The sequence below is a fragment of the Haliotis rufescens genome, unplaced genomic scaffold, assembly GCF_023055435.1.
Source record: "Haliotis rufescens isolate VD_foot unplaced genomic scaffold, xgHalRufe1.0.p SCAF_109, whole genome shotgun sequence".
Taxonomy (NCBI): domain Eukaryota; kingdom Metazoa; phylum Mollusca; class Gastropoda; order Lepetellida; family Haliotidae; genus Haliotis; species Haliotis rufescens.
The window spans coordinates 229856-254952 of NW_025963790.1; the positions used below are offsets into that span (position 1 = coordinate 229856).

Here is a 25097-nt window from a genome sequence, read left to right on the forward strand (position 1 = left end):
GTGCCCAGGGGACGCAATTCTGCACAGCGAATTGCGGCGCCTTAGACGACTGGGCCACCCGTGACCACACACACACACACACACACACACACCCTATTCATGAAGAAGAAATCGTGAGGCGCGGAGTAAAATGTACAAGTTGAAAACTATTTAGCCTAATCTTAACAATGATGACTCCCTGAATAGAATCGTTTGTCGTACAATAAAACTCTTCAGTGAGAAAGAACAATGAGGCGTGCAGCAGATATCAACATTATTCGCATTATGTACAGCCTCTTTAAGGACAGTGTTAAAATGTATAAGCTTAAAAATATTTAGCCTAATGGTTTATATTTTCTCCCTGCAGTGTTTTCTTGTACGACAAACAAAGACCACGAGCCGTTTATTTCTTTAATAGACATAAACACCGATGTTCACACAATGCAGATTTACGCACTTTGCACACCGTTTGTTACAGTCATTCTCCTTCATGCAAACATTAACACAATACATGGACTACCAACCCTGAATCCATTAATCAATAGGCGATATTTTGTAACATGAGACTGTCAAGCTAAATTATTGATACAGAAAGTACATTCCCAGACGTAGCAAATAGCTTCTTGGAGCGTAAATTCCCAGACGCAGCAAATTGTAAGGATAGCTTCTCGGAGCGCCTTGCATATTATTCAGTCGCAGTATTCCGTTTCAACACGAAAACAAGTCAGTTCTAAAACAGGCGTTTTGACGTACATTCATGCATATTCTAGGTCTAACTACCTTTCGAGGCCGAATTCCCACAAGCTATAATGCCGCAAACATGCACGGTCACTCGTCTGGGTTTATTTTCAAGGCTGTCAGCCGTAAAAATCCATGGTCCCTTTGGGGGTTTGGTGCAGTACGAGACAAAACTGCAAGTACTATTCCATACGTGGAATTTCAGTGACTGACTGCCTCAAATGAATATAAAAACAGAACTCATTATACGAACCCATGATAACACAACTTCGCACTCAGCTAATATATTTATATTGGTTCCCATGTATTACCATTTTAGACACTTAAATAACGAGAAAAACGAAATAAAACATATGTGTAAAAAAAACGTGCTTTCGTAAACTAGCGCTTGCTATAAAATGCGCCGCCACTGGCTATATTTAGTAAACAAATATTAAAAACTCCCAACCTCGCTGGGCGTATTTATTGGCATTGCGTGTTGAGATGATAGATCACTGGGAGAAGCTTATGCACATTTCGTGATCCCTGGCATTGTTTCGCCGGTGCGAGTGGCAACAATACTACAAAGTACGTCATAGGGTATTGTCATGTGTTTGAAAAGTTTTTGGTACTGTATTCTGAAGGTAGAGACGCACAAACGTTCCAATTATGCAAGAGTTGGAAGAGGGGTATTTTATCTGCCACAACTTGATATTCAGGCAGATGAAATGTCAATAAAAATTCCATGAAGTGGCAAAAAACAACATTCATATATACTTGACCACTCACACAAGTGTCAGCCAGAAGCTACACCAGACACACTGAACCTCAACAATACTATTCCATAACCATCCAGCCTCTGGAAAACCTCACTTGTCTTCATTTTGTCAGTCCATAATTCTGTTGCATTTAAGGTGGTCATGAACACAACTTGCCACCAGTCCCGTCACTTACTTCCTGACACGTGGTTACATATGCATATGACTGACATTAACTTCCGTAAGGGAAAGGGGACATGACTCTTTTGTACTAGTTCCTATTATACAAAATACATTTTCCATCATGTTGTTTATGAGTTCGAACCCCTGACATAGTCCATAACTTATAAATCCTGATATCGTCAATAACATATACATCCTGACACAACCCCTGATATAGTCCACAACGTATAAATCCTTATACAACCCCTGATATAGTTCATGAGGTATAAATCCCAAAACAACCCCTGATATAGTCCATAAGGTAAAAATCTCGACACAACCCCTGATATAGTCCATAACGTATAAGTCTAGAAACAATCCCTGGTATAGTCCATAAGTTATAAGTCCAGAAACAACCCCTGATATAGTCCATAAGGTATAAATATCGACAGAACCCCTGATATAGTCCATAAGGTATCAATCCAGAAACAACCCCTGATATAGTCCACAACATATGCATCTAGACTCAAACCCTGATATAGTCCATAACAGATAAATCCTGACACAACCCCTGATATAGTCCATAATGTATAAATCCCGACACAACCCCTGATATAGTCAATAACAAAAATCCTGAAACAACCCGTGATATAGCCCATGACGTAAAAATCATGGCACAACCCATGATATAGTCCATAGCGTATAAATCCTGACACAACCCCTGATATAGTCGATAACGTTTAAATCCTGACACAACCCCTGATATAGTCCATAGCGTATAAATCTTGATACCACCCCATATTGTCCCTAACGTATAAATCCTGATACAAATCGATATAATCCATTTAACATAAATCCTTGGAGCAGTTAAAGTGATGATGTCATGCTGCTATCATGTGAAACCTGTCTTCCCTCTGTGTGGTGGAACGCGGTCGACCATGCCCTGCTGAACACACTCTGGCTGACACCAAACACATCGTGGTTTGCGGTTGAATGGCATATGCAGCCCTTTAGTATGCATCTAATATTGATCTTTGGTTACCAGTCACACATTTTGTCACACAAAAATTCCCTGACGTGAGTCGAACCTGCAACCTAACATATCATGTTTACTAGGTCAACCCCCTGTTTTCCTAGTGTGCCACAGGAGGAGGTGTCATGACTTTAGCACCCATTTGAGACATTTCAACAATGCGTTTAGCTCAATGTGGGAAATACAAGTGAATCAGTTCGCAGACGTTTACCATTCTGGTGCATATCAGGAGCAAGAGTATGTGGCACAAACCACTTCTACAGTCGGGGTGAATCCGCGCTCAAGATCCTCAGGTCCTAGCTCTACAACGGAAAGTGAGGCGCCCTAAACCAACTGCATGGCTACCATGTCGCCACGTTAGCATTTTCTATATCATTTAACTGCTTCACTGAGCGACCATGGCCTCACCCCACATGAACTGTCCACCTGAATGGTTTGCGCATATATTGTTTCAGCAGTAAAAAAATGATCACGTTCCCCACGATCGAGCGATTATTTTTATTCGCATCAGTAATCTTAGCGCCCGATAGTCCTCGGGGAACATTAATTTCACACATTTACGAACGCATCTGATAACTCATACAACGTGTGTAACATTCGATCATCAGCACATGACGCTTCAACACACACGTGTCGCCTTCCATCATACATGTTGAATATTGGTTATTCAAAAATTAGGACGCAGTCATTCACATAACAAAGTTAACACTCGGTCATCAACACATATACACTATCCAGGAGATATTCAATTTGCTATTTAGCATAAAGAAATTGTTAACTTCGACAGTGGGAAATTGAATTTGGAACAAACTGCACATTTATTTACTGAAGCATGTCCGTCTGAATTCCACTCTGACGAATTGTACATTTTGATCAAGGTACAATGAGATTGAAAATGCAGTACCATGGAATGTTTACCCAATCAGACACGTGTCCAAGATACTGAGGTACACAGGTGCTACTGACCTACACAGATGATCATACACAGCCTACACGCCAAACGAAGAAAGCGGCAGGTCAGCATATCCGTACCTGTAGGGTGAATGTGTGTACCAAACACCTTGGGTGAGGTGAAAAAGGGTTTAACGTCGCGTCCAAGATTATTGCACTTTATAGCCGCGTGCATGTAGGTGTGTGTGTGTGGCTGCTTGTACCACTCCGGACTGATGCCGAATTATAGTGCTAGCACACTGAGATACTATGCCGCAGTTTAAAATGAATACCCCACTCAGACGAAGTATACTGACTCCGAGCAGACCAGTCCTTGTTTTAGTCCCTTAATGCTGAGCGTCAGACAGGGTAACAACTTGTACCATCTTTTAGTACGACGCGGCAGGGGATCGAACCCCGGACCTTCCGTTCGCCGGGCGGATGCTCTACCACGGAGGCAGTTCCCAAGACATCTGTGTTGATAGTTGTCACATCAATGTACCAAGGCTTTAATGCCAAAGTCACAAGTATGTCGAGAAATCAATAACAAGTTTTGCTTAAGCTGAATCCACTTGAAGTCACTCATTGGTATTAAATACTATTGGCTTGATTCTAAAACCTGAAGACATGTTCATTCTTCAATAGTTCATGGTTCCCAAACTCCATAAAAATCCATTCAAAGAGAGATCTGTTGCATCGATGACTAACCATAATCCTATATACAATAAAGGCAGGACGTTCATTGTAATCACCGAGACAAGTGGAATTATTACGTGTTGATTCTCGAAATCTCAAATGGTTTTCGCAATTTTTGAAAACTACAAAAATAATCCAGTTCCATACTGTCAAAAGAATTTAGTTTTCCACACTGTACACCACTGTCGCACTACAAAAAACATAAGGAAACAATGTTTTACCCCATGGTGCATTTGTCACTGTACTTTGTGCTACACATTTATGAGATACCTAAATATCAAGACAATTTGTAAAGACCCTAAACAAATTTCACTAGAACTTTACAGAGAAAACAACATGTTGTATTTTGGACTTCTCATATACATGTAGGATCCAGGTCCAGTTCTTGGACAGGACATTTAGGCAAGAAGTAGGCATCCCTGTGAAGACAAGTTGTGGTCCCCGTCTTGCTGATGAAGAAGTTAAACCTTCAGGTTTGGTTTGTTGTTTAATGCAACACTCACTAATCCAGTGATTGATAGCATGAGCATCGATTCACGCAATTGGGATACGATGCATCATCCAGGCGAGACCGAGACCACATCAGCTATTTCATATTTCGATCTACACATAGATTCAGTGACAAAACAATATGTGACATCCTGTACTTCCTCACATAGGATCCAGGTCCAGTTCTGGGACAAGACATGTAGGCAAGAAGTAGGCACCCCTGTGAAGACAAGTTGTGCTCCCCGTTTTGCTGATGAAGAAGTTAAACCTTCAGGTTTGGTTTGGTTTGTTGTTTAATGCAACACTCACCAATCCAGTGATTGATATCATGAGTATCGATCCACGGAATTGGGATACGATGACATGCATCAACCAAGTCAGTAAGCCTGACCCCCCTATCACGTTTTTCGCCTCTTACGACAAGATAGTCGCTTTTTTCGGCAAGCATGGGTTACTGAAGACCTATTCTACCCCAGATCTTTACGGTTCTAACCTTCAGGCATATCGATGATCTGATATCATTCAATAGCGTTCAAATAACCAATTCACTTCCAATTATTTACACGCCTGAACAAGGAAAAAGGAGACCAGCTGTTTCATACATAGATTCAGTGACAAAACAACATCAAGAAGATTGTATTGCAAGAGGGAAGAACCATGTGGCAAGTCAGCAGTACAAATCCAAAGGGATTTTGGCTCGGAATCGAAACATCACGGTATTTTGAGCTTCTGAAGACGCTAACTCTTAACGCAGGGCTCCGTTTTTCTTCATCTATGACTCATTGTGCAGTTAAATGTATTGACTTGAAATGAGGGCATAGTTTTATAGGGGTATTTACAGTGGACATTGTTGATTTCGTCCTCGAACGAACTTAGTACGTTGGCCTCGTTACATCCCATTCCTTTTATATAGTATACTGACACTTGGTGTTACAAGCCCGTGTACAGAAATTCGCTGCTGTGAAACATTGAACCATTTCCGACTACTGTCCGTGAAGCGCTTCTGTCTGTCGAGAGGGTCGGGAACAGGCCTACAGCATGTCGCTTTGAGGTAGATGTTGACCCATATTCCGAGTAGCGAGATGAATAATCTAAGTGGCAGTCTACAGGATAAATATTTATTACTGTTAGGAAGTTAACTCTCAAGAGAAGTATGATTAACGATCTTTTGCATTATGACATAATAGTCAATCACGAAATACTTGAATTGGATTGTACAATAAATGAAATTAGACATAATCAATTTGGACTGAAAAATGTGTCTGATGTTATTATTTGTCGTTGAATCAGACGATGTTTGGATGGAGTTTATCACAATGACCCATTCGGAATCCATCAAACGTCATCAAGGGGGCTTGCAGGATATTTAATGGGTCAGGCAAAACCCCGAATTTAGGACACTCATACTCCCTCGAGCCCCGTTGCAACAATTTCCTAGGAATCCAAAGTTAGTCGCATTAAACTGAAATCATCGCGTTTGGGCCACCACTGTCATTCTTTTGTCGCATACCGGTAAATCATCAAACCCACTGGTCATAAAAATCAACAGTCCTTGATGCGCTTCAACACTGACTCGTCGGCCGATCAGAAAAATAGTACTATTCGTCGATTCTGCAGGGTTTAGATAACACAGTCAGTCCAGTATCTGATATCTTGCACACAATGTAAAAAAACAGGTACGTCCGCCTCTTTCCAAATATCATATCATACTTCCCAAAAATTAAGTAGGAGATGCCGTTCCATGTAGTGTTGGCAGGGGTTCAGTACTAGGGCACACCAAACAGTTTCTGTGGGAGGGGGGTGGGGGGGTGGGGGGGTGGGGGGGATGTAACCAAGTTATTACAACATAAAGCAATGTTTCATTCGACAAATAGTTGTTTGTTGTCTTTTGACGAATATGTTCTCACGTTACAATGTTAAAACCACAATGAAAGACACCCACCACCCCTTTCACAGACGAGTTCAACACTCTCCTGTGCGCAACAGAGAAGTTCGATTTTAAATCGGTCATGGTAGAATGCAGATACGCGTTCGGTTTCAAATGGAATTTAGAGACTATCAATTTGGTCTAACATTAATCTAATTTTCAATTTTCAATCACATTGCGTTTATCTCTTAATTACAGCAACGTTCGCTCTTACTTAGAAAATATTTATTATGAAGATATTTTAATAACTTTACCACACCAGGTATTGCAATGTCAGCAGTATCATGTTTACTGCAATCATTGCGTCAACTTAATAAGGGGCCTGAAGTTAGCAGCGAAAAACGAAAACCAAGCCAGCACCGGGCTCGTTATTCAAAGGCTGTATATCAAACAACTACTTTTATGTGGTCAAATACACTGCAACTGATTTAATATATGATAGCAAGTTCGTCTTACATCATCATCCAAAAGCTGTTTAGTTATTCAGTACTTTTGAATAACCAAAAACAAACAAGCACCGGGTTCATTATTCAGACTTCTTATAACAAATACATTGTATAAGATACCGTATTTCCAGTGGGTTCGTTACTCGTCAGCACCGGATTTGTTATTCAAAGGCTGTATATAGGACAAGTACAGCAATGTGGCTAAATACACATGATTTGCATCAAAATATAAATATGAAATGTAGATTATGTAATGTATGTAATGAGACTGTCCAACACATTGTCTGCGGATGCCCAGCTTTGGCACAAACATAGTATCTTAAACGACATGATGGTTACATGTAGCTTGATCATTTTATTACCGTCTTCGCCATACTTGTGGTTTTGACACAGAGGTCCACCCATGGTACGCACCGAAATATGTAGCGGGCGTCATGGAAAACGATAAATACAACATTATTTGGAATAGGCCCATTTACAGCCTTAGACGTATCCAGGCCAAACAAACCTTATCTTGTCCTTTTTGATAAATCCAATGAAATCATTTATATCATTGAATGTTCTGTCCCCTTTGACACTAATGTGATTGACAAGATTGAGGAAAAACATGGCAAATATACGGACTTCGCTTTCGAAATGTCGCGCTTGGACCCCAAGTACCAAGTTGTGCGACTCCCCATTGTTCTCGGTGCCTTAGGTTTGGTACCTCCTAATTTGTGACTGACATTGGGAGAGTACCCGGGTTTGCTACCAGGAATACAGCCCTCCTGACAATCTGGGTAATGCAGAAGGCTGCAGTGTTGGGGAGTCTTCACATTCTCCGAAACGTTCTGGGTGGGTTTGACGAGGCTGCTGTTCCTGGGAGAAGTCCCATTTGCTGTCTGGGCTGCGTGTAGAGGGGGCAAGGACGCTGAGGGCTGATGATGAGCCTAACCAGCCTGACTGTGCCAGGGTCACCCAAACCCTCTTTGCTGCATTTTTCATTTTAATCTGTAGATAATAATAATAATAATAATAATAACAACAATAATAATAATTATCATCATCATCATCATCATTATCATAATAACAACAACAACAATAATAATAATAATGCTTCTATGTTCATATTGACACATACAAACTGCTATACAAATAGGATGAAATCCGTTCTATTCACATCCTTACAATTTTATACTTTTCAGTTAATATACAGCAGTGACATATGAACAATTCTTTCCTCATATATTTGAGTAGTATGTGCCACGACACTCCGATAATTACAGTTCTAAAGAGGAATGTGCTGTTACAACTATCTGCACAAACTGCCTTCTTTCTACCTAAAACAGGTCCTCTTTAAACCCTTCCAGAATTTGAGTGTTATTTCATTATAAATACCTGCAAACACCTGAAACACATATGTTACCTCATATGATGTCCTACAGCTTTATGGGTGCTGAGACCCACGGACCTGAATGTAGGTCTTGGAAACATGTACCTCCCTGTCCAGAAAAGAGAAACATTCCATTATACATCATTTTCCATCTCATTGCATCTTTAACGTAGTGTATATTTGATTACACATTTACATGAAGGAGCGGAGTATATAAGCATCTCGCCTTCAGCCCATCGGCCCAACACCTTCCGACACAGCCACGCAGGATAAGGTAAATTACTACTGTACATACTTGTACATACTTCCATCTAATATCGAATTTGTATGATAAATAACCCAAATCGGCGTTATTGAACTTTCTTGTTTGGTTAAACAACCTCTGAATGCCAGATGCTTATAATCTAGGTAACATTTTACTAAAATGGTAGCTTTGATATCCACAGACATTGTTTTCATTATGACATCATAGCATGGCTTTATACTTTATGCAGTCGGAACTCTTCGATTACATTCGTTTTCGAAATACTAAAATCAGAAGTGGTCGTCACTTCATGCGACGTCTTGTTGATATGTCCTTAGTTCTTTATGAAGAGAGAGAATATATTGCTGGGATTTTATCCCCCAAAAAATATTGACCCTGAAAATTCTTTAAAACAATAAGAATGCATTATCATTGTTGCAAAGTGCTTTTCTTGAAACAATTTCATGCTCATGGTTATAAAGCTTGTTTTGAAGCTCAAGATGATGCTGAAGCTGAACATATTTACTTCATCTCAGCATTTACTTCAATACAATTGGTCCAGCGATGTTCCAGCTTTGTTATCCAGTAAAAGTCTTCGTCTTTTATCCCTACTGCAGCAATGGTTACAATCGCTTCATCATTGCTGGTTATGACTCTGTCAAGCAGATTATACCACTCTGTAGCTGCAGCCATTCAATGCCTGGAGTGTATACCACTCTGCAGCTGCAGCCATTGCAATTCCTGGCGTGTATACCAATCTAAGCTGCAGCCATTCAATGCTTGGAGTGTATACCACTCTGCAGCTGCAGCCATTCAATGCCTGGAGTGTGTACCAATCTGCAGCTGCAGCCATTGCAATTCCTGGCGTGTATACCAATCTAAGCTGCAGCCATTCAATGCCTTGAGTGTATACCACTTCGCAGGTGCAGTCATTGCAATGCTTGGAGTGTATACCACTCTGCAGCTGCAGCCATTGCAATTCCTGGCGTGCATACCAATCTAAGGTGCAGCCATTCAATGCATGGAGTGTTACCACTCTGCAGCTGCAGCCAGACCTTTCCTCGACGTTTATCCCAACGTAGTTGTGGCATAGTGATGTCCATTGACCCCTTTACATATAATCGTGAAGATAATTCCCTCACTGACCCAGAAAACGAAAGTCATGACTTTGCCAACTGACGACACCGGTGTACCTCTTTGGCCACTGTCTGATTTGAAATTTTGACTGCATCAAAGTGTTAGTCCTAGGTCCCATTTTGGGTAACAATTCGCATAAAGAGATTGGATTTTGCCAATAACTGGTCAAACGGTCCCTGAATATGTAGTGCCTCGAGGTCCTGTTAACATTCTGGGCACCCTCCTTGGTACCCATCCTACTACCCACGATGGGCTGAAATGACCCGAAACAGATCCCAATAGTGTGAGAGATATATATACTGGACTGAAACACGTCGGTCAGCTATAACCCTGCAGTAGTGAACCACCACTTGAGACTCAGACGTGGCATCCTTCAGACGATCAGACCCAGGGTCATCTTTTGTTATCTGTTTGCATGTTTGTTTGTTAACGTATATTTGACTGATAAGAATGTATCATGGACTACATTGTTTAACTATTTCTAAATCATGTCATTTCCAAAAGAGTTTAGGACTATCACTATTTGTATAAATGTGGTTACTTACGATAAACAATCTGCGAAGCCCGTGCATTTCCTTTCTCTGATGGCTGACCACACATTCCACTTGCCAGTGCTTTATTGCAGAATCCAGAATCAGAATCCTCCATTTCTCGTTGGAAAGTGCCGATTTTACCACGATGCTCTTGTTCGTCTTTGGTCTCATCACCCTGTCGGTGCTCGGCACAAAGTGCGATAAAGACGCTCTGCTGTACAGGGTGGACATCTCCTTGCACCCTGTGATGGGGAGGGACGAGGCGGCGGACATACTGTCGATTAAGGAGACAGTGAAAGGTTTCACCAACGTCGATGTTCTATTTTCCTTCAAGGTTTGTAGTACCATCGACTCTGTTTTTGGCAGAGATTTCTTATTAATATGAAAAGGGTTTTAGTCGCTTTTATTTTACTAGATCCTCCAAGAAGCATTTTTACAATTTGAAAAGAATACATCGACATAACGACAAAGTATTTATGTATGGCTGAAATACAGTACTGTAACACCTCCGTGCACTTAGAACGACAAGCCGTGATGGTGGCAAAGAATAGTTTCTTTATTAACAGCGTTTAACTACAGAACCAGGCGATCAATAGTTACAGAGTCGAACACAGGAAGACGACGAAGTCAGGTTGACACTTGGGCAGCTGAGGACTTGACTGGCTGGTCAGTGCTCGTGTCTCCTTGTCCCTGGCTTTCCTCTCTACTACTGTGACTGAGCTCCTCCGATGGTTTTCCGGTTCTCCCTTGTTAACACAACCTGCCTGCTTTTAAAGGCAGCTGACCGATCATTATTCTGCTGAGATAGTCAGTTCTGATTAATTTGACAGTCATCTTGAGTTGGTCAATTATACATTGCAGTTGCACGACCATACAGTGCAGTTGTTAGGGCTCACAAAATGCCCATGGCAAATAGTGTTACAGCACCAGGACTTCTTGGTAATATGAGTCCACTAACATCCACATTATTCAACATGATCCTGACATGAAAAGGAGGAATCTTACTGTGTCTATTAGCAGATATGTTTTGTTGTCACTTCTATTTACACATTTATTTCTGGAAAACTAGTATGTGAGGTTGTTATTATATTCATGATTCTTTCAATATGAGACTGAAAAAATATCATTATTGGTTTGACAGGAGCTCGGGAACCCAAAGGTTGTTCTTGGTAAGTCAGCTGACAAACAAATAGTTTTCTGGGTTTTTTTGCATGTGGGACCATTGTTCCAGAGGCATATTTTGACAAAAACTTTGGTAAGATGATAGTGATGCTAGAAGGGACCTCACAAGATTCGTAATTCAGAAATTCATAGTTTGCCTTAAATAGTTTCAAAGAAATGTTAATTTCAGACATCACTGTTATATATTTGACTTCAAAAGGCATTGGATAGGTTTTAAGGGAGACGATATAAGAGAATGTTTATGACTGGAGGATGTGCTATGAACGACGAATATCTGTTCCTATCCACTGGGGTTGGGGGCATTGTGGGATTTGTTTATACGAGCTCTACATGCAGTTTATGCTGATGTGGCTTTCATAGATTAGCTTGCATTTAAACAAAAAAACATTTCAGTTATTGATGTTGAGGAAGCCTGCAGTTGGCCCCAGTTGACAGGCTATCTATCAAGCCAGGGATATGTGTTCAGTGTGGAGGCACTCTACCACTGCAGTGACTACGCTCAGGAGCTTGGCGTCAACATCCCCAAGGACATGTGGGAAACATCTTTCGGGGACGAGGACCTCATCATTGACACGAAGACATTTCCTGTGAAAGGTGTGTCTGTCTTTTTCACTAAAGGGTGTAAAACTAGTTTGTGTACATCCGCCCCCCCCCCCCCCCCCCCCCACACACACACACACCAACGGAGTCCAAAGAGTCAATAGAACTGAAGGGAGATTACATAAATGTGCATCAGATCATGACAGCTGTTACCTGTGACACTTCAGGATCTCAACTCCTTGTTTGCTGCACTGACGATCCCATCAAATTCAATACAGTTATTTTGTTCGAGATCATTGAACCATCAACTGATGTATGTTGTATTGATCATCAACTTTTCAGATTTATCCACACTTGAGTACAACAAGAAGATAAAATGGACATTCGAGAGGGATATAGACATTCTCAAATCCGGTCAGAAGGGCGCGTGTTTCAGAACTCTAGCAGACTTCCCTGTCCAGGTAAACCTCATCATGCCGTTCGTTGCGCTATTGTATTACTTACAATGTACATACCTCTTCTTCCACTTTAATGTACAAAGCTTATACTTTATAAATACAACTGTAATAATAGCTTTACACAACAAAGAAAAACAGACTGTTGCCATGTTAGTGCTGGAATATTGCTAAAAGCGGCGTAAAACCATACTCACGCACTTGATCGTAAGAGGCGACTAACGACATTGCGTGGTTAGGCTCACTGACTTTGGTGATGCATGTGATCGTATAGTCTGTTGGGTGGGTGATTTAACTGTACAGCCCAGACTTAGCCCCCAGTGACTATTTCCTGTTCCGGCAAATGAAATCTGCCCTACGTGGAAGACGCCTTCAGGATGACGAAGACATAAAGGCTGCCACAGAAGCGTGGTTAGAGGGCCAATCTGCGGATTTCTATAAAAGTGGTATTGCAAGCTTGAAGGACAAAATGAAATAAGTGTATTGAGGTGAATGGAGATTATATTGAAAAATAAAAGTGCAAAACTTCTTTGAGTGGCATTTAGAAGTTGGAATGGTAACTAAGACAAAATTGTTTTGGATGAGCAACTTCTTTATTACAATTGGGCGACGTTTCGGTGTAGATTCTAACACCGTTATCAAGCAAATGATGTACAAACTAGGTATGAGCATGATATATATACATAACAATAGATAGATGTTTATATAACAGATAAGGTTGATGTACACTGATCAAACAGCACGTCTTGCGCGTAGACCTGCTGCTCCTAAACGGTTTCGAACGGTCTGGTCGGAGATTTTGCGCAGTCCGGGTATTTGGGATGCGGTTGAGGTGGCTGTGGTCGTCCTTTCACGTAGGTGGCGCGGTCGGATGAAGCGATCTATGGCGGGGGTGGTTACTCTAGGTCGTCCCGACCTTGGCCAATCACGTGTTGAACCATGCTGTTGAAACCGATCCCATAGCCTTGTGATGGTGCTGGGGCTACATTGAAAACCCTGGCTACAGCTGATCGGGATCCCCCTGCCTGCTAGCGGCCTGTGACGTTGTTTCTCTGCACTTCTTTTAATCTTGGCATGGTGTTGAACTGTCACTGTTCGATTGACGTAGATGCCAGGCAATCACAAACCCTTCACTTTAATACCGTTCATAGCGCTGCGTGCAGCTCCATGGCTATTTTGTTAATGCACTGCATGTGCGTTTTTTTCCGAATCGTACGTGTTTCCCGACTAATGCTTTGCATGTCCTTGTTGTGATCATTTTGATCCGGGAAATTTTCACTGACACCATAACACATTAACCTCTTCATTTTTCACCTCTTGGTCTTCCAATTTTGCTTTTTTTGTCAAGCGATAGTTCAGTTCTGATGCAGTTCCCATACATTAAACATAGAAACAGGTCGATGAAATAAAAAAAATAAAAACGAGAAGAAAGAATTTGTAGAGTATGCATCTATGGATATGTTTGCTTGTTTGTGAGGCCTATGCAGATATCCATCAGATTTATCTTCACAAGAAATACTATGTACACCTCACCTTATAGAAATACAATATACTAATGTGTGAAATTGTTAGATGTATTTGTATTTCCTGCAATGTGATGAAGAAACAACAGTGTTAATGTGTACCTCAAACAATGGATGCTGACTGCATTGCAACTGGAGCTGTATGGGTCGATGGTTACATCCATGCTGAGAAAGAAGATGATGACGACATTCTATAAGAATTTAATTAGTCTATGATTTAAATTACTCGTGAACACTTTTCCATAACAGCTCAGAATTGTAATGTATCTGTATGAGGTGAGGTTTAAATGAGGTTTAACGTCGCGTCCAAGATTATAGCACTTACATAGCGTACATGCACGTGTGTGAGTGTGTGTGGCTGCTTGTACTAGTGTGGACTAATTCCGATTTATAGTGGTAGCCCACTTAGATACCATGCCGCAGTTTGACACGAATGTCCCACTCAGCCACAGTATACTGATTCCGAGCCGACCTTGTTTTAGTCCCCCTTAATGCCGAGCGTGAGACAGGGTAACAACAAGTACAATCTTTGAACGTCTTTTGGTATGACGCGGCCGGGGATCGAAAGCCGGACCACGCTCTCCGGGCGGACGCTCTACCACTAGACCACGGAGGCGGTCGTGTCTGTTTGAGACTGTACTTTCTTATATAATTTGGTTCAAATATCCTGTCTTGCCATGCTTCTGGAAGTACACCAGACGGCGAAACAAGGTTACTTTACCCAATAAACGATGAGATTCAATCAGATGTTCACCTTCAATACAATCAGTACCTCCCGCTTGACTGCCTTTTAGTCATTTTATAGCTATTTGCAATGTGTATGTCTCATAATGGGTATGATACTGGATCAAGGCATCACCCTTCTTATTATGAATTGGTTTAATTATCCCTTCTTGTCATGTTTCTGGAGAGAGTGAGTGAGTATAGCTGTACGCCGCTTTCAGCAATATTCCAGCAATATGACGGCGGGGGACACTAGAAATGGGCTTCACTTATTGTACCCATGTCGGGAATCGAACAATGGATTTCCCTCAAATACTGTTAACCCCGGATTTCTTTCAAATACTGTTAGGTCTATGTATAGGTTTAGGGCTCAGTCTCAAAAGGAGTAATTCTATTTAGTTATTTCAGATTTATTGTTCACAGACTGACCATATGGGATTGAACAGAAGTGTTTTTGTGTACATGTAAGGCCTTTATTACGGACACTAGTAGGCACTGACCAAGACTGACCACAAACTCATGTGATACTTTGGGTGGCGCTCATGGCGAGTAAAATCCATCCACATCGTAACTAAAATGGCCAACGTAAGAAAACACCAAAGAGGTAAAGGCGAGACTGAATCTCAGCAAGCTGTTCAGTAAGTTATTTCAGTGGATCAAACATCAACGAAGTCAAAATCGTCGACTGATAGCGACACTACCCCGACACCGGAGAATCAAGCGACGTCGGTGAGCATGTTCGATGACATGAAAACATTTATTAAAGATTCACTCAAAAAGCAAATAGATGAAATCACTGACAAAATTGATCAAATTAACAATGAAGTTACCAAATGAAAATCTAAGACAGAAGATATTCTGCGGTCGGTCGAGTTCAACTCCTAACAGATAAGATTTAAATGTTGAAGGACGAAATTGCTGAACTACGTAAAATCACAGAAGCGAAATTATTGACACAAGAACTTTACTTTCGAAAGAGCAATTTACTGATCTAGGGTATACAAGATGAATTTTTACGCCAAAGTACAAATCCCTATACAGCTCAATCACCAAAACCCATCGTGATCAAATTTGTCAATAAGAAGGACAGGCAGTTAATCTTGGATGCAAGTTTCCGAAAGAAACACTGTCCTGTGTGAGAGACATGTCTCAATCCGCACGGACCTCCCTGTACCATTGAAACAACTCCGTGGTGAACTAGCGAGTAAGGCCTACGCGCTACGCAACAAACAACAAGTCCAGAAACGGATTCAGGAAAAAGGGCTAGATATCATCCTCCAGTACAGGAAGAATGCAGACCGTGGCTACATATCAGTTTCGATGAGACATTGACAACACACGGATGTTGTAAACAACGATGGCTACGCCAGTCCTGAGTGTGCTTGGCGTTGTGATAGTGTACACTAATGCAAATCACCGTGTCATCACGTCTTAAATGAACCCATACAGTGCAACATGGATGATGTGCGATGATGTCTGCATCTATCTTGATCAATCTATGATTGAATGACGTTCAGTGACACTGAAGTTTGTTTACGCTGTTATTTATAGAATCACGTTAGTGTCATGTGACTAAATGTTTTCATACATTTCAACTTTATCAAGAACATAGCGCGTATGATACTACATGTCAATGTTCGTGAGATTATGTATCTCTCTTGAATTTCAACATCGACTGAAAAGAGTGTATGTACGATACAATAAGTGCTCTTGAATTTTGGCGTGTACCGGTACTACAGATCACGTGATTTGTACGCCGCGCAAGGTTTGCTTGTTTGTTGGTTTGTTGTTTAACGCCGCACTCAGCAATATCCCAGCTATATGACGGCGGTCTGTAAATTATCGAGTCTGGACCAGACAATCCAGTGATTTACATCATCAACATCGATCCACGCAATTGGGATACGATGACATGTATCAACCAAGTCAGCGAGCCTGAGCACCCGATCCCGTTGTTCGCATTTTACGACAAGCATAGTCGCCTTTTATGGCAAGCATGGGTTGCAGAAGACCTATTCTACCCCGGATCTTCACGGGTCGCCCCGCAAGGAACAGTGAGACATAATGCCGACAGGTCCACAGGTCCATGTAACTAATATCTGAGAACTACGTGTGATTTATGATGCCATCAGAAACATATTATGTATTATATGTATAATATGTCTACAAGACATTCATATTTTTAAAGAAGATGAAACAATAATTAAAAATGAATGGGGACAAATAATGAGAATAACTTCAAAGTATAATAGCGCCTTACAAGACAAACGCAAGAGCAGTTGCCATTTTGTTAAGTTCTACTTTAGAAATAAAAATCCATAGATTTAAACGAAATGATAGCAGATATCACAATAGCGGGCATAAGGTGAACTCTAACTAATATTCATTGGCCATATCAAGATGAACCTGCTTTTTACAATACTTTAGAAATAATATTGACGAATTTGAAAACGAATCACTGGTTATATGAGGAAATTGGAACTTGGTTCTCAATCCGCTGTCTATTTGGAAAATTATAAGCAAATCAACAATCGCAAACCAAGAAAGTTAGTACTTGAAAAAACAGAAAGCGTTGATCTAATTGATATTTGCCGAGAAAAAAATCAAGATGCAAAGAAATACACATGGTGGAAGAAAAGGCCAAAACAGCAAGCTAGACTTGACTTCATTTGGACATTTAATACTCGTATACATGAAAAACAAACTGGCTTCTATATCCCTGGGAAATTTATTAGCGAAAACATACGACTACCATATGATATCTTGTTTGAAACAGAATTACAAAATAAGCCTGGTCTACTATTACTTACAGACTTTGAAAAATCTATTGATACCGTTTCAAAACAATTTACCATGTTGACACTGGAAAAGTTTGGCTTTGGACCTTACTTATGAAAATGGATATACATACTTATAGATAATGCTTCATATTGCATCATACAAAATGGACACCTATCTTCATTCTTCTATAACGAAAGGGCATGTAGACAAGGAGACCCATTGTCTCCATATCTATTCCTTCTCGTTGCAGAAACTTTGGGAATAATGATTCGTGATTCGATTGCAATAAACAGTATCAAACTGAATAATGTGGATCATCAACTCGCACAATATGCTGATGATATAGAAATATTTCTGGATGGGACTGATGAAAGTTTAAGTACAGCGATTGACGCCCAAAATGATTTTTTTATAAAATGTCTGGATTAAAAAATCAATATTGATAAAACAAAAGCATTATGGATAGGGTCAATGACAGGCTGAGACATCAAATTATGGCAGGATCTGAAACTAGACTGGAACAGTGGGGACTTTGCAATGAAGTAAACTAAATTTATAATGAACATGCTTACAACGAACTGGCGGATATAACGAAATATTTCTTGCTCCCGTCCATTTGTTGTGTGTACGCTGTACATATGCTTATAACGAAATACGGTTATAACGAATTAAAATTTGAGGGAATTTGAGGAAAAGAAATGTAACATTGATAGGTAAAGTTACTGTTGTTAAAACCTTGGCCCTGTAAATCTAAGTACATATATTTCCCTCTCATCCAAACCATCCAAGTGAATTTATTGATGAAGAAAATATTGTACGGATTCATCTGGAACGATGAAAAGGACAAAATAAAATGAACAACATTAATTAGAAAATATGACCAAGGTGGACTGTGAATGATAGAGGTAAGGTTTTTTATAATTTCTCTAAAACTGTCTGCTCTAAAACAAATATCTTCAAAACAAACACTGGTATAACCCTAGCATCTTTCCACTTAAAGGCATATTCCTACTTAGGAACAATATCGAAAACTGTATACACTTAGCTAACCCTTACTGGAGAGATGTTTTTGCTGCCTTGGGAACTTTGTAAAGACACAAAAATAACTCCACAAACATTGGAGAGTTACTGTCAGAACCTCTTTGGTGTAACCTTTAGTTTTAAAAAAAGTTTTCATTATAAGAAATTGTTTTTAAAAGGAATTTACACTATTAAAGATCTCTGTAATGAAGATGTATTCATCGCATCATCTATACAAAGAAAGAATTGTTTAAAATGAAAATTCTCGATGATGATCTATGCTCATTTAGTGAAATTGATACTGAATCCTTACTTCATGTATACTGGGATTATAAGCATGTTAAAGAGTTTTGGGCCAAACCAGAATTATTTTCTGAATGCAAACTGTTCAAAACAATTCACATTTACAAAATGCTCTGTTTTACTTGGGTAAACACTCTAACATTCTGTTAAATCACATACTGGCATGCAAAAAAATATATATATGTATCAAGCATTAAGAAAAACAAATTGTCACTTGAAAACTTTCTATAGATTTAGTCGATATATTTCAGATAGAGAAAATAATTGCAAACCCAAATAATACAATCAGACAGTTTGACAGAAAATGGTAAAATTTGGCAAATGAATTGCCTGGTTCATATGTCTGTATTGAACATGAACAATTTCTACTAATGTGCCGTAAGGAATTAACTTCACACTTAGCTAATGGTGACCCCATTAAGCATGGCAAATATAGCCTACTGGTTTCGCCATTTGTTTATATTGTTGTACATCTGTAGCCAACTAACATTTGCTGCATAGGTATGTAACCTCCGCCTAATAAGTATATTACATGTCATGTTACACAATGTAAATCTATATAACATTAAAAGTATGTATATCAAGCTGTGATATTATTGAACATTACACCTTGTATTGTGTGACGTCAGTGCGCCAACTGTGTTTGACCTTGAGGTTCAGTGAGTGAGTGAGTGAGTGAGTGAGTGAGTGGGGTTTAACGCCGCTTTTAACAGTATTACAGTCATATCACGGCATGTCAGCTTAATGTGGGAGGAAAGCCCGAAGTGATGCAGGTCTCAGACGTTTACCACTTTGGTGAAACCCACAAGCACGGGAATGGTGCTGACAAACCAAGAAACATAATCGGGGCGAACCGGGATTCAAACCCACAATGACAGGTTTCTGGCGTGCCCAAGGAATGGAATCGCGGCGCCTTAGACGACTGGGCCAACTGTGCCCCCCCCCCCCCCCCCCCCCCCCCCGCCTTAGACGACTGGCCCAACTGTGCCCCCCCCCCCCCCCCCCCCCCCCCACACACACACACACACACACTTGAGATTCACTTTACTTTTAACTTCTAACTTTATATTTCTTTATGTGAATAAGTTATGGAAATACGTATGCACATTGTAAAGATATATACCTATAAAGTACCTGTATGACAAAATTGTACACGTCAAAGTAGGAAATTACATCAAAAATAATTTTGTCACTGATGCGTCAAATTTGGAAATGTCTCCACATGTCTACCATACAACTTTTTGAAGGCTTTACTGAGGCCTTGAATGTAATGTCCTGAATGTCCTGTTTGTCCGAAAACAATTAGGGCACTGTAGAACTAGTCAGGACATCAAGATAATTTATTAGAGGTAAAACATACATCAACCTGTATGATAATAATGCATATATCATCAGTAGGTAGATTATTCATGGATGTAAATAGCGTAGTGATGCACAGTGGTAATTAGGTCATGTCTGACAAGTGCTGCGAAGATTCAGTGATGGATAAACATTGCTATCAAGAATGAAAATGTAACAAGGTAACTATCTATGATACTGAAATCTTATTATTTACTTTAATGTTTTATTTCTTATAATTGAATTCACAATAATTTCCACCAACATAGCGTCAGTAGCTGCCATCTTGGGCGATGGTTAACTCTATAACAAGTGGTATTTACAAAATGATCAGTTGCTTTTATCAATTGGTATTGTCCTCGTGATGTACAAAGTGTCCGAATAGAACGGCAATTGCGTGGATCGATGCTCATGATATCAATCACTGGATTGTCTGTTCCAGACCCGATTATTTACAGACCGCCGTCATATAACTGGAATATTGCTGAGTGCGATGTTAAACAACCAAACAACTAACCGAATAGATAAAACATGATAAACAAAAACTGCTTTGTGCTGATATCTGATATTACAAAATTAAGGACAAGCACGGTTCAGACCAAGCGGCAAATAAACCCTCATTCCAGGTATTGATGTTCTCCTATATGTCCTTTAATAATTCGGACAGTAACAAGATGGACTAAAATACTTATCAAATGATAAATGAAAAAACGGACAAACATATTGTCAATATTGCCTTGAATTGTTGGCAACGTATGTCAAACCAGGGAACGAATATCATATTACAGGTACAAATTCAAGAGATACAGGAACGTATATATTGTGTGCCTATGTGTCTGAATAATGCATGTATAGTGTAGACAACAGGAAAATACTTTATCATGAATCTATGACTTTGATGTGAAAACGGACATCCAAGTTATTAACAGTCATTATGCCAAACATAAACATAAGTGACAGGTCACCGAAACCTTAGAAATGACAAACAGCGGATGGAATAAGTCATTCAGTGCAATCAAGTTTAATTACCATTAATATCCAAAGTGAAATATACTCTACAACACGCTAGAGGAATCGGGAAATCTTCAATAACTAGTGTATTAGGTATTTGTTTATCAAGGCAAAATGTCAACTTACTTTCTAAAAATAGCCATGATGCAAGAGTGTAGACAAGAAATAGTCCCTGACAAACATCGCTGTCATCATTAAAATACATCCAAAGATTGAACAGATATAATCACATGGTAACATGATATACATCAATTAATTAATTAAAACCACATTAATTAAATTTACAATATTTTACACCAACATAGCATCAGTACCCACTCGTGCCTAATCAACTGGATGACTCGTACCCAAGTGTTGGATACCCGTACCCACTTGTTCCTAATTAACTGGATGACTCGTACCCAAGTGTTGGATACCCGTACCCACTCGTTCCTAATCAACTGGATGACTCGTACCCAAGTGTTGGACAACCCGTACCCACTTGTTCCTAATCAACTGGATGACTCGTACACAAGTGTTGGATACCCGTACCCACTTGTTCCTAATTAACTTGATGACTCGTACCCAAGTGTTGGATACCCGTACCCACTCGTTCCTAATCAACTGGATGACTCGGACCCAAATGTTGGACAACCCGTACCCACTCGTTCCTAATCAACTGGATTACTCGTACCCAAGTGTTTGACAACCCGTACCCACTTGTTCCTAATCAACTGGATGACTCGTACCCAAGTGTTGGACAACCCGTACCCACTTGTTCCTAATTAACTGGATGACTCGTACCCAAGTGTTGGATACCCGTACCCACTCGTTCCTAATCAACTGGATGACTCGTACCCAAGTGTTGGATACCCGTACCCACTTGTTCCTAATGAACTGGATGACTCGTACACAAGTGTTGGATACCCGTACCCACTCGTACCTAATCAACTGGATGACTCGTACCCAAGTGTTGGACAACCCGTACCCACTTGTTCCTAATCAACTGGATGACTCGTACACAAGTGTTGGATACCCGTACCCACTCGTACCTAATCAACTGGATGACTCGGACCCAAATGTTGGATACCCGTACCCACTCGTTCCTAATCAACTGGATGACTCGTACCCAAATGTTGGATACGCGTACCCACTGGTTCCTAATCAAATGGATGACTAGTACCCAAGTGTTGGATACCCATACCCACTCGTTCCTAATCGACTGGATTACTCGTACCCAAATGTTGGACAACCCGTACCCACTCGTTCCTAATCAACTGGATGACTCGGACACAAATGTTGGATACCCGTACCCACTTGTTCCTAATCAACTGGATGACTAGTACCCAAGTGTTGGATACCCATACCCACTCGTTCCTACTCGACTGGATTACTCGTACCCAAATGTTGGACAACCCGTACCCACTCGTTCCAAATCAACTGGATGACTCGTACCAAGGTGTTAGACAACACGTACCCACTCGTTCCCAATCAACTGGATGACTCGTACCCACCCGTTGGACAACCCGTACCCACTCGTACCTAATCGACTGGATAACTCGTATTCCTAAAAAGCGAATCCGAACCCATACAAACCTATATCATTTGTCACACCGAGGCAAATTCTCCAGGTTATGGAGAGAGACAACAGCTTACAGACTTCTGCTGGCACGCTCTCTTTTTTTAGAACTAAAATCGCAAACTACAGACATTGATTGAGTTGTGCAATAAAGGCAACTTGAGGACAAATAACAGCTATTGATAAAGTGAATTGGTTGATTTTTCATTCACCAATGCGTGAGTGAGTTAATGGATATAGCTTTACACCACTATTGGAGTGAGTAAGTGAGTGAGTGGGGTTTTAAGCCGCTTTTAGCAATATTCCAGCAATATCACGGCGGGGGACACCAGAAATGGGCTTCACGCCACTATTGGAACTATTCCAGCAAAATCACGGTTGGGGACATTGGAAAATGGGCTTCATACATTGTAACCATGTGGAGAATCGAACCCCGGGTCTTCGGGGTGACTAGCAAACGCATTAGCCACAAAGCCAGTACGTGTACAATTTACGGAAATAAATATGTTTAACACACATTTTGGCATAAATCATGGCTTGTTTTTTATCTGTCTTGGGTACTTTCAGGGTCGAAAACATTTTACACCGAATGCTGCACGTGCAGACTCCGGTAGCACGTGGGCAAACTCAGAAACTGTTGTGTTTATGCCCGTGACTGGGACTTTGTTAAACTGACTCACTGCAGTAATGGACTCGTTATTCTTATGGCTGAATTTTCATTCACCTTGGCCAGATGTTTCAAGCAAAGGAGGTGATTCATTATGGACACGCTGCTTCCCTCACATGTCCACATTCATTGTTGTCTTCATCAGTTAGTGACAGATCAGCTCCCTCCAACACAAGAAGATTACAGACATCATAGTGTCCTCTTTCAGCTGCAATCATAACTGCTGTTTGTATCTTTGATCTATCTTGTCTGTTGATGTCAAATGTTTCCAAGGACAGCAGGTGTTTCACAATTGCCATGTTACCTCCAAAACATGCCAGCATCAGGCAGTCATTGTTGTATTTATCAGTAAGTGACAGAACAGCGCCCTCCAACACAAGAAGATTATAAACATCATAGTGTCCTCCTTCAACTGCCATCATAACTGCTGTTTGTTTGCATGACCTTTCTCGCCTGTTGATATCCAATGTTTTCAAGGACAGCAGGTGTTTCACTATATACACGTGACGCCCCTTACATGCCAACATCAGGCAATCGTTGTTGTTTTTATCAGTAAGTGACAGGTCAGCGCCCTCCAACACAAGAAGATCATAAACATCATAGTGTCCTTTTTCAGCTGCTATCATAACTGCTGTTTGTTTCCGTGATCTATTTCGTCTGTTGATGTCAAATGTTTTCAAGGATAGCAGGTGCTTCACTATAGACACGTAACCCCCATAACATGCCAACATCAGGCAGTCGTTGTTGTTTTTATCAGTGAGTGACATAACAGCTCCCTCCAACACAAGAAGATTATAAACATCATAGTGTCCTCTTTCAGCTGCTATCATAACTGTTGTTCGTTTCAGTGATCTCTCTCGTCTGTTGATGACAAATGTTTTCAAGGACAGCAGGTGTTTCACTATAGACACGTAACCCCCATAACATGCCAACATCAGGCAATCGTTGTTGTTTTTATCAGTAAGTGACAGGTCAGCGCCCTCCAACACAAGAAGATCATAAACATCATTGTGTCCTCTTTCAGCTGCCATCATAACTGCTGTTTGTTTCCGTGATCTATTTCGTCTGTTGATGTCAAATGTTTTCAAGGATAGCAGGTGCTTCACTATAGACACGTAACCCCCATAACATGCCAACATCAGGCAGTCGTTGTTGTTTTTATCAGCGAGTGACATAACAGCTCCCTCCAACACAAGAAGATTATAAACATCATTGTGTCCTCTTTCAGCTGCTATCATAACTGCTGTTTGTTTCCTTGATCTATCTCGTCTGTTGATGTCCAATGTTTTAAAGGACAGGAGGTGTTTCACTATATACACGTGACGTCGCTCACATGCCCACATCAGACAGTCGTTGTTGTATTCATCAGTTAGTGACAGGTCAGCTCCCTCCAACACAAGAAGATTATAAACATCATAGTTTCCTCCTTTAACTGCAATCATAACTGCTGTTTCCTTAAGCCATCCCCCTCGTCTGTTGATGTCAAGTAATTTCAAGGACAGCAGGTGTTTCACTATAGACACGGAACCCCCATGACATGCCAACATCAGGCAGTCCATGTTGTTTTTATCGG

At 40.5% G+C, this 25097-nt stretch overlaps 1 protein-coding gene across 1 annotated transcript; it reads right to left on the reverse strand.

The window, feature by feature from the left end:
- Nucleotides 1-21623: 21623 nt before the first annotated feature.
- Nucleotides 21624-25085, reverse strand: LOC125377950 (ankyrin repeat domain-containing protein 29-like). Its single transcript, XM_048392075.1, has 2 exons — nucleotides 22331-25085; nucleotides 21624-21949 (listed from the first exon to the last, which is right to left on the reverse strand). Exon 1 carries the CDS (start codon nucleotides 25081-25083, stop codon nucleotides 23617-23619), a length of 1467 nt encoding a protein of 488 aa, XP_048248032.1. The 5' UTR covers nucleotides 25084-25085; the 3' UTR covers nucleotides 21624-21949; nucleotides 22331-23616.
- Nucleotides 25086-25097: the final 12 nt, after the last annotated feature.

Bases quoted from the DNA above. Each gene is read 5' to 3' on its own strand.
- LOC125377950 (XM_048392075.1), bottom strand. From the start codon at position 25,083: ATGGACTGCCTGATGTTGGCATGTCATGGGGGTTCCGTGTCTATAGTG.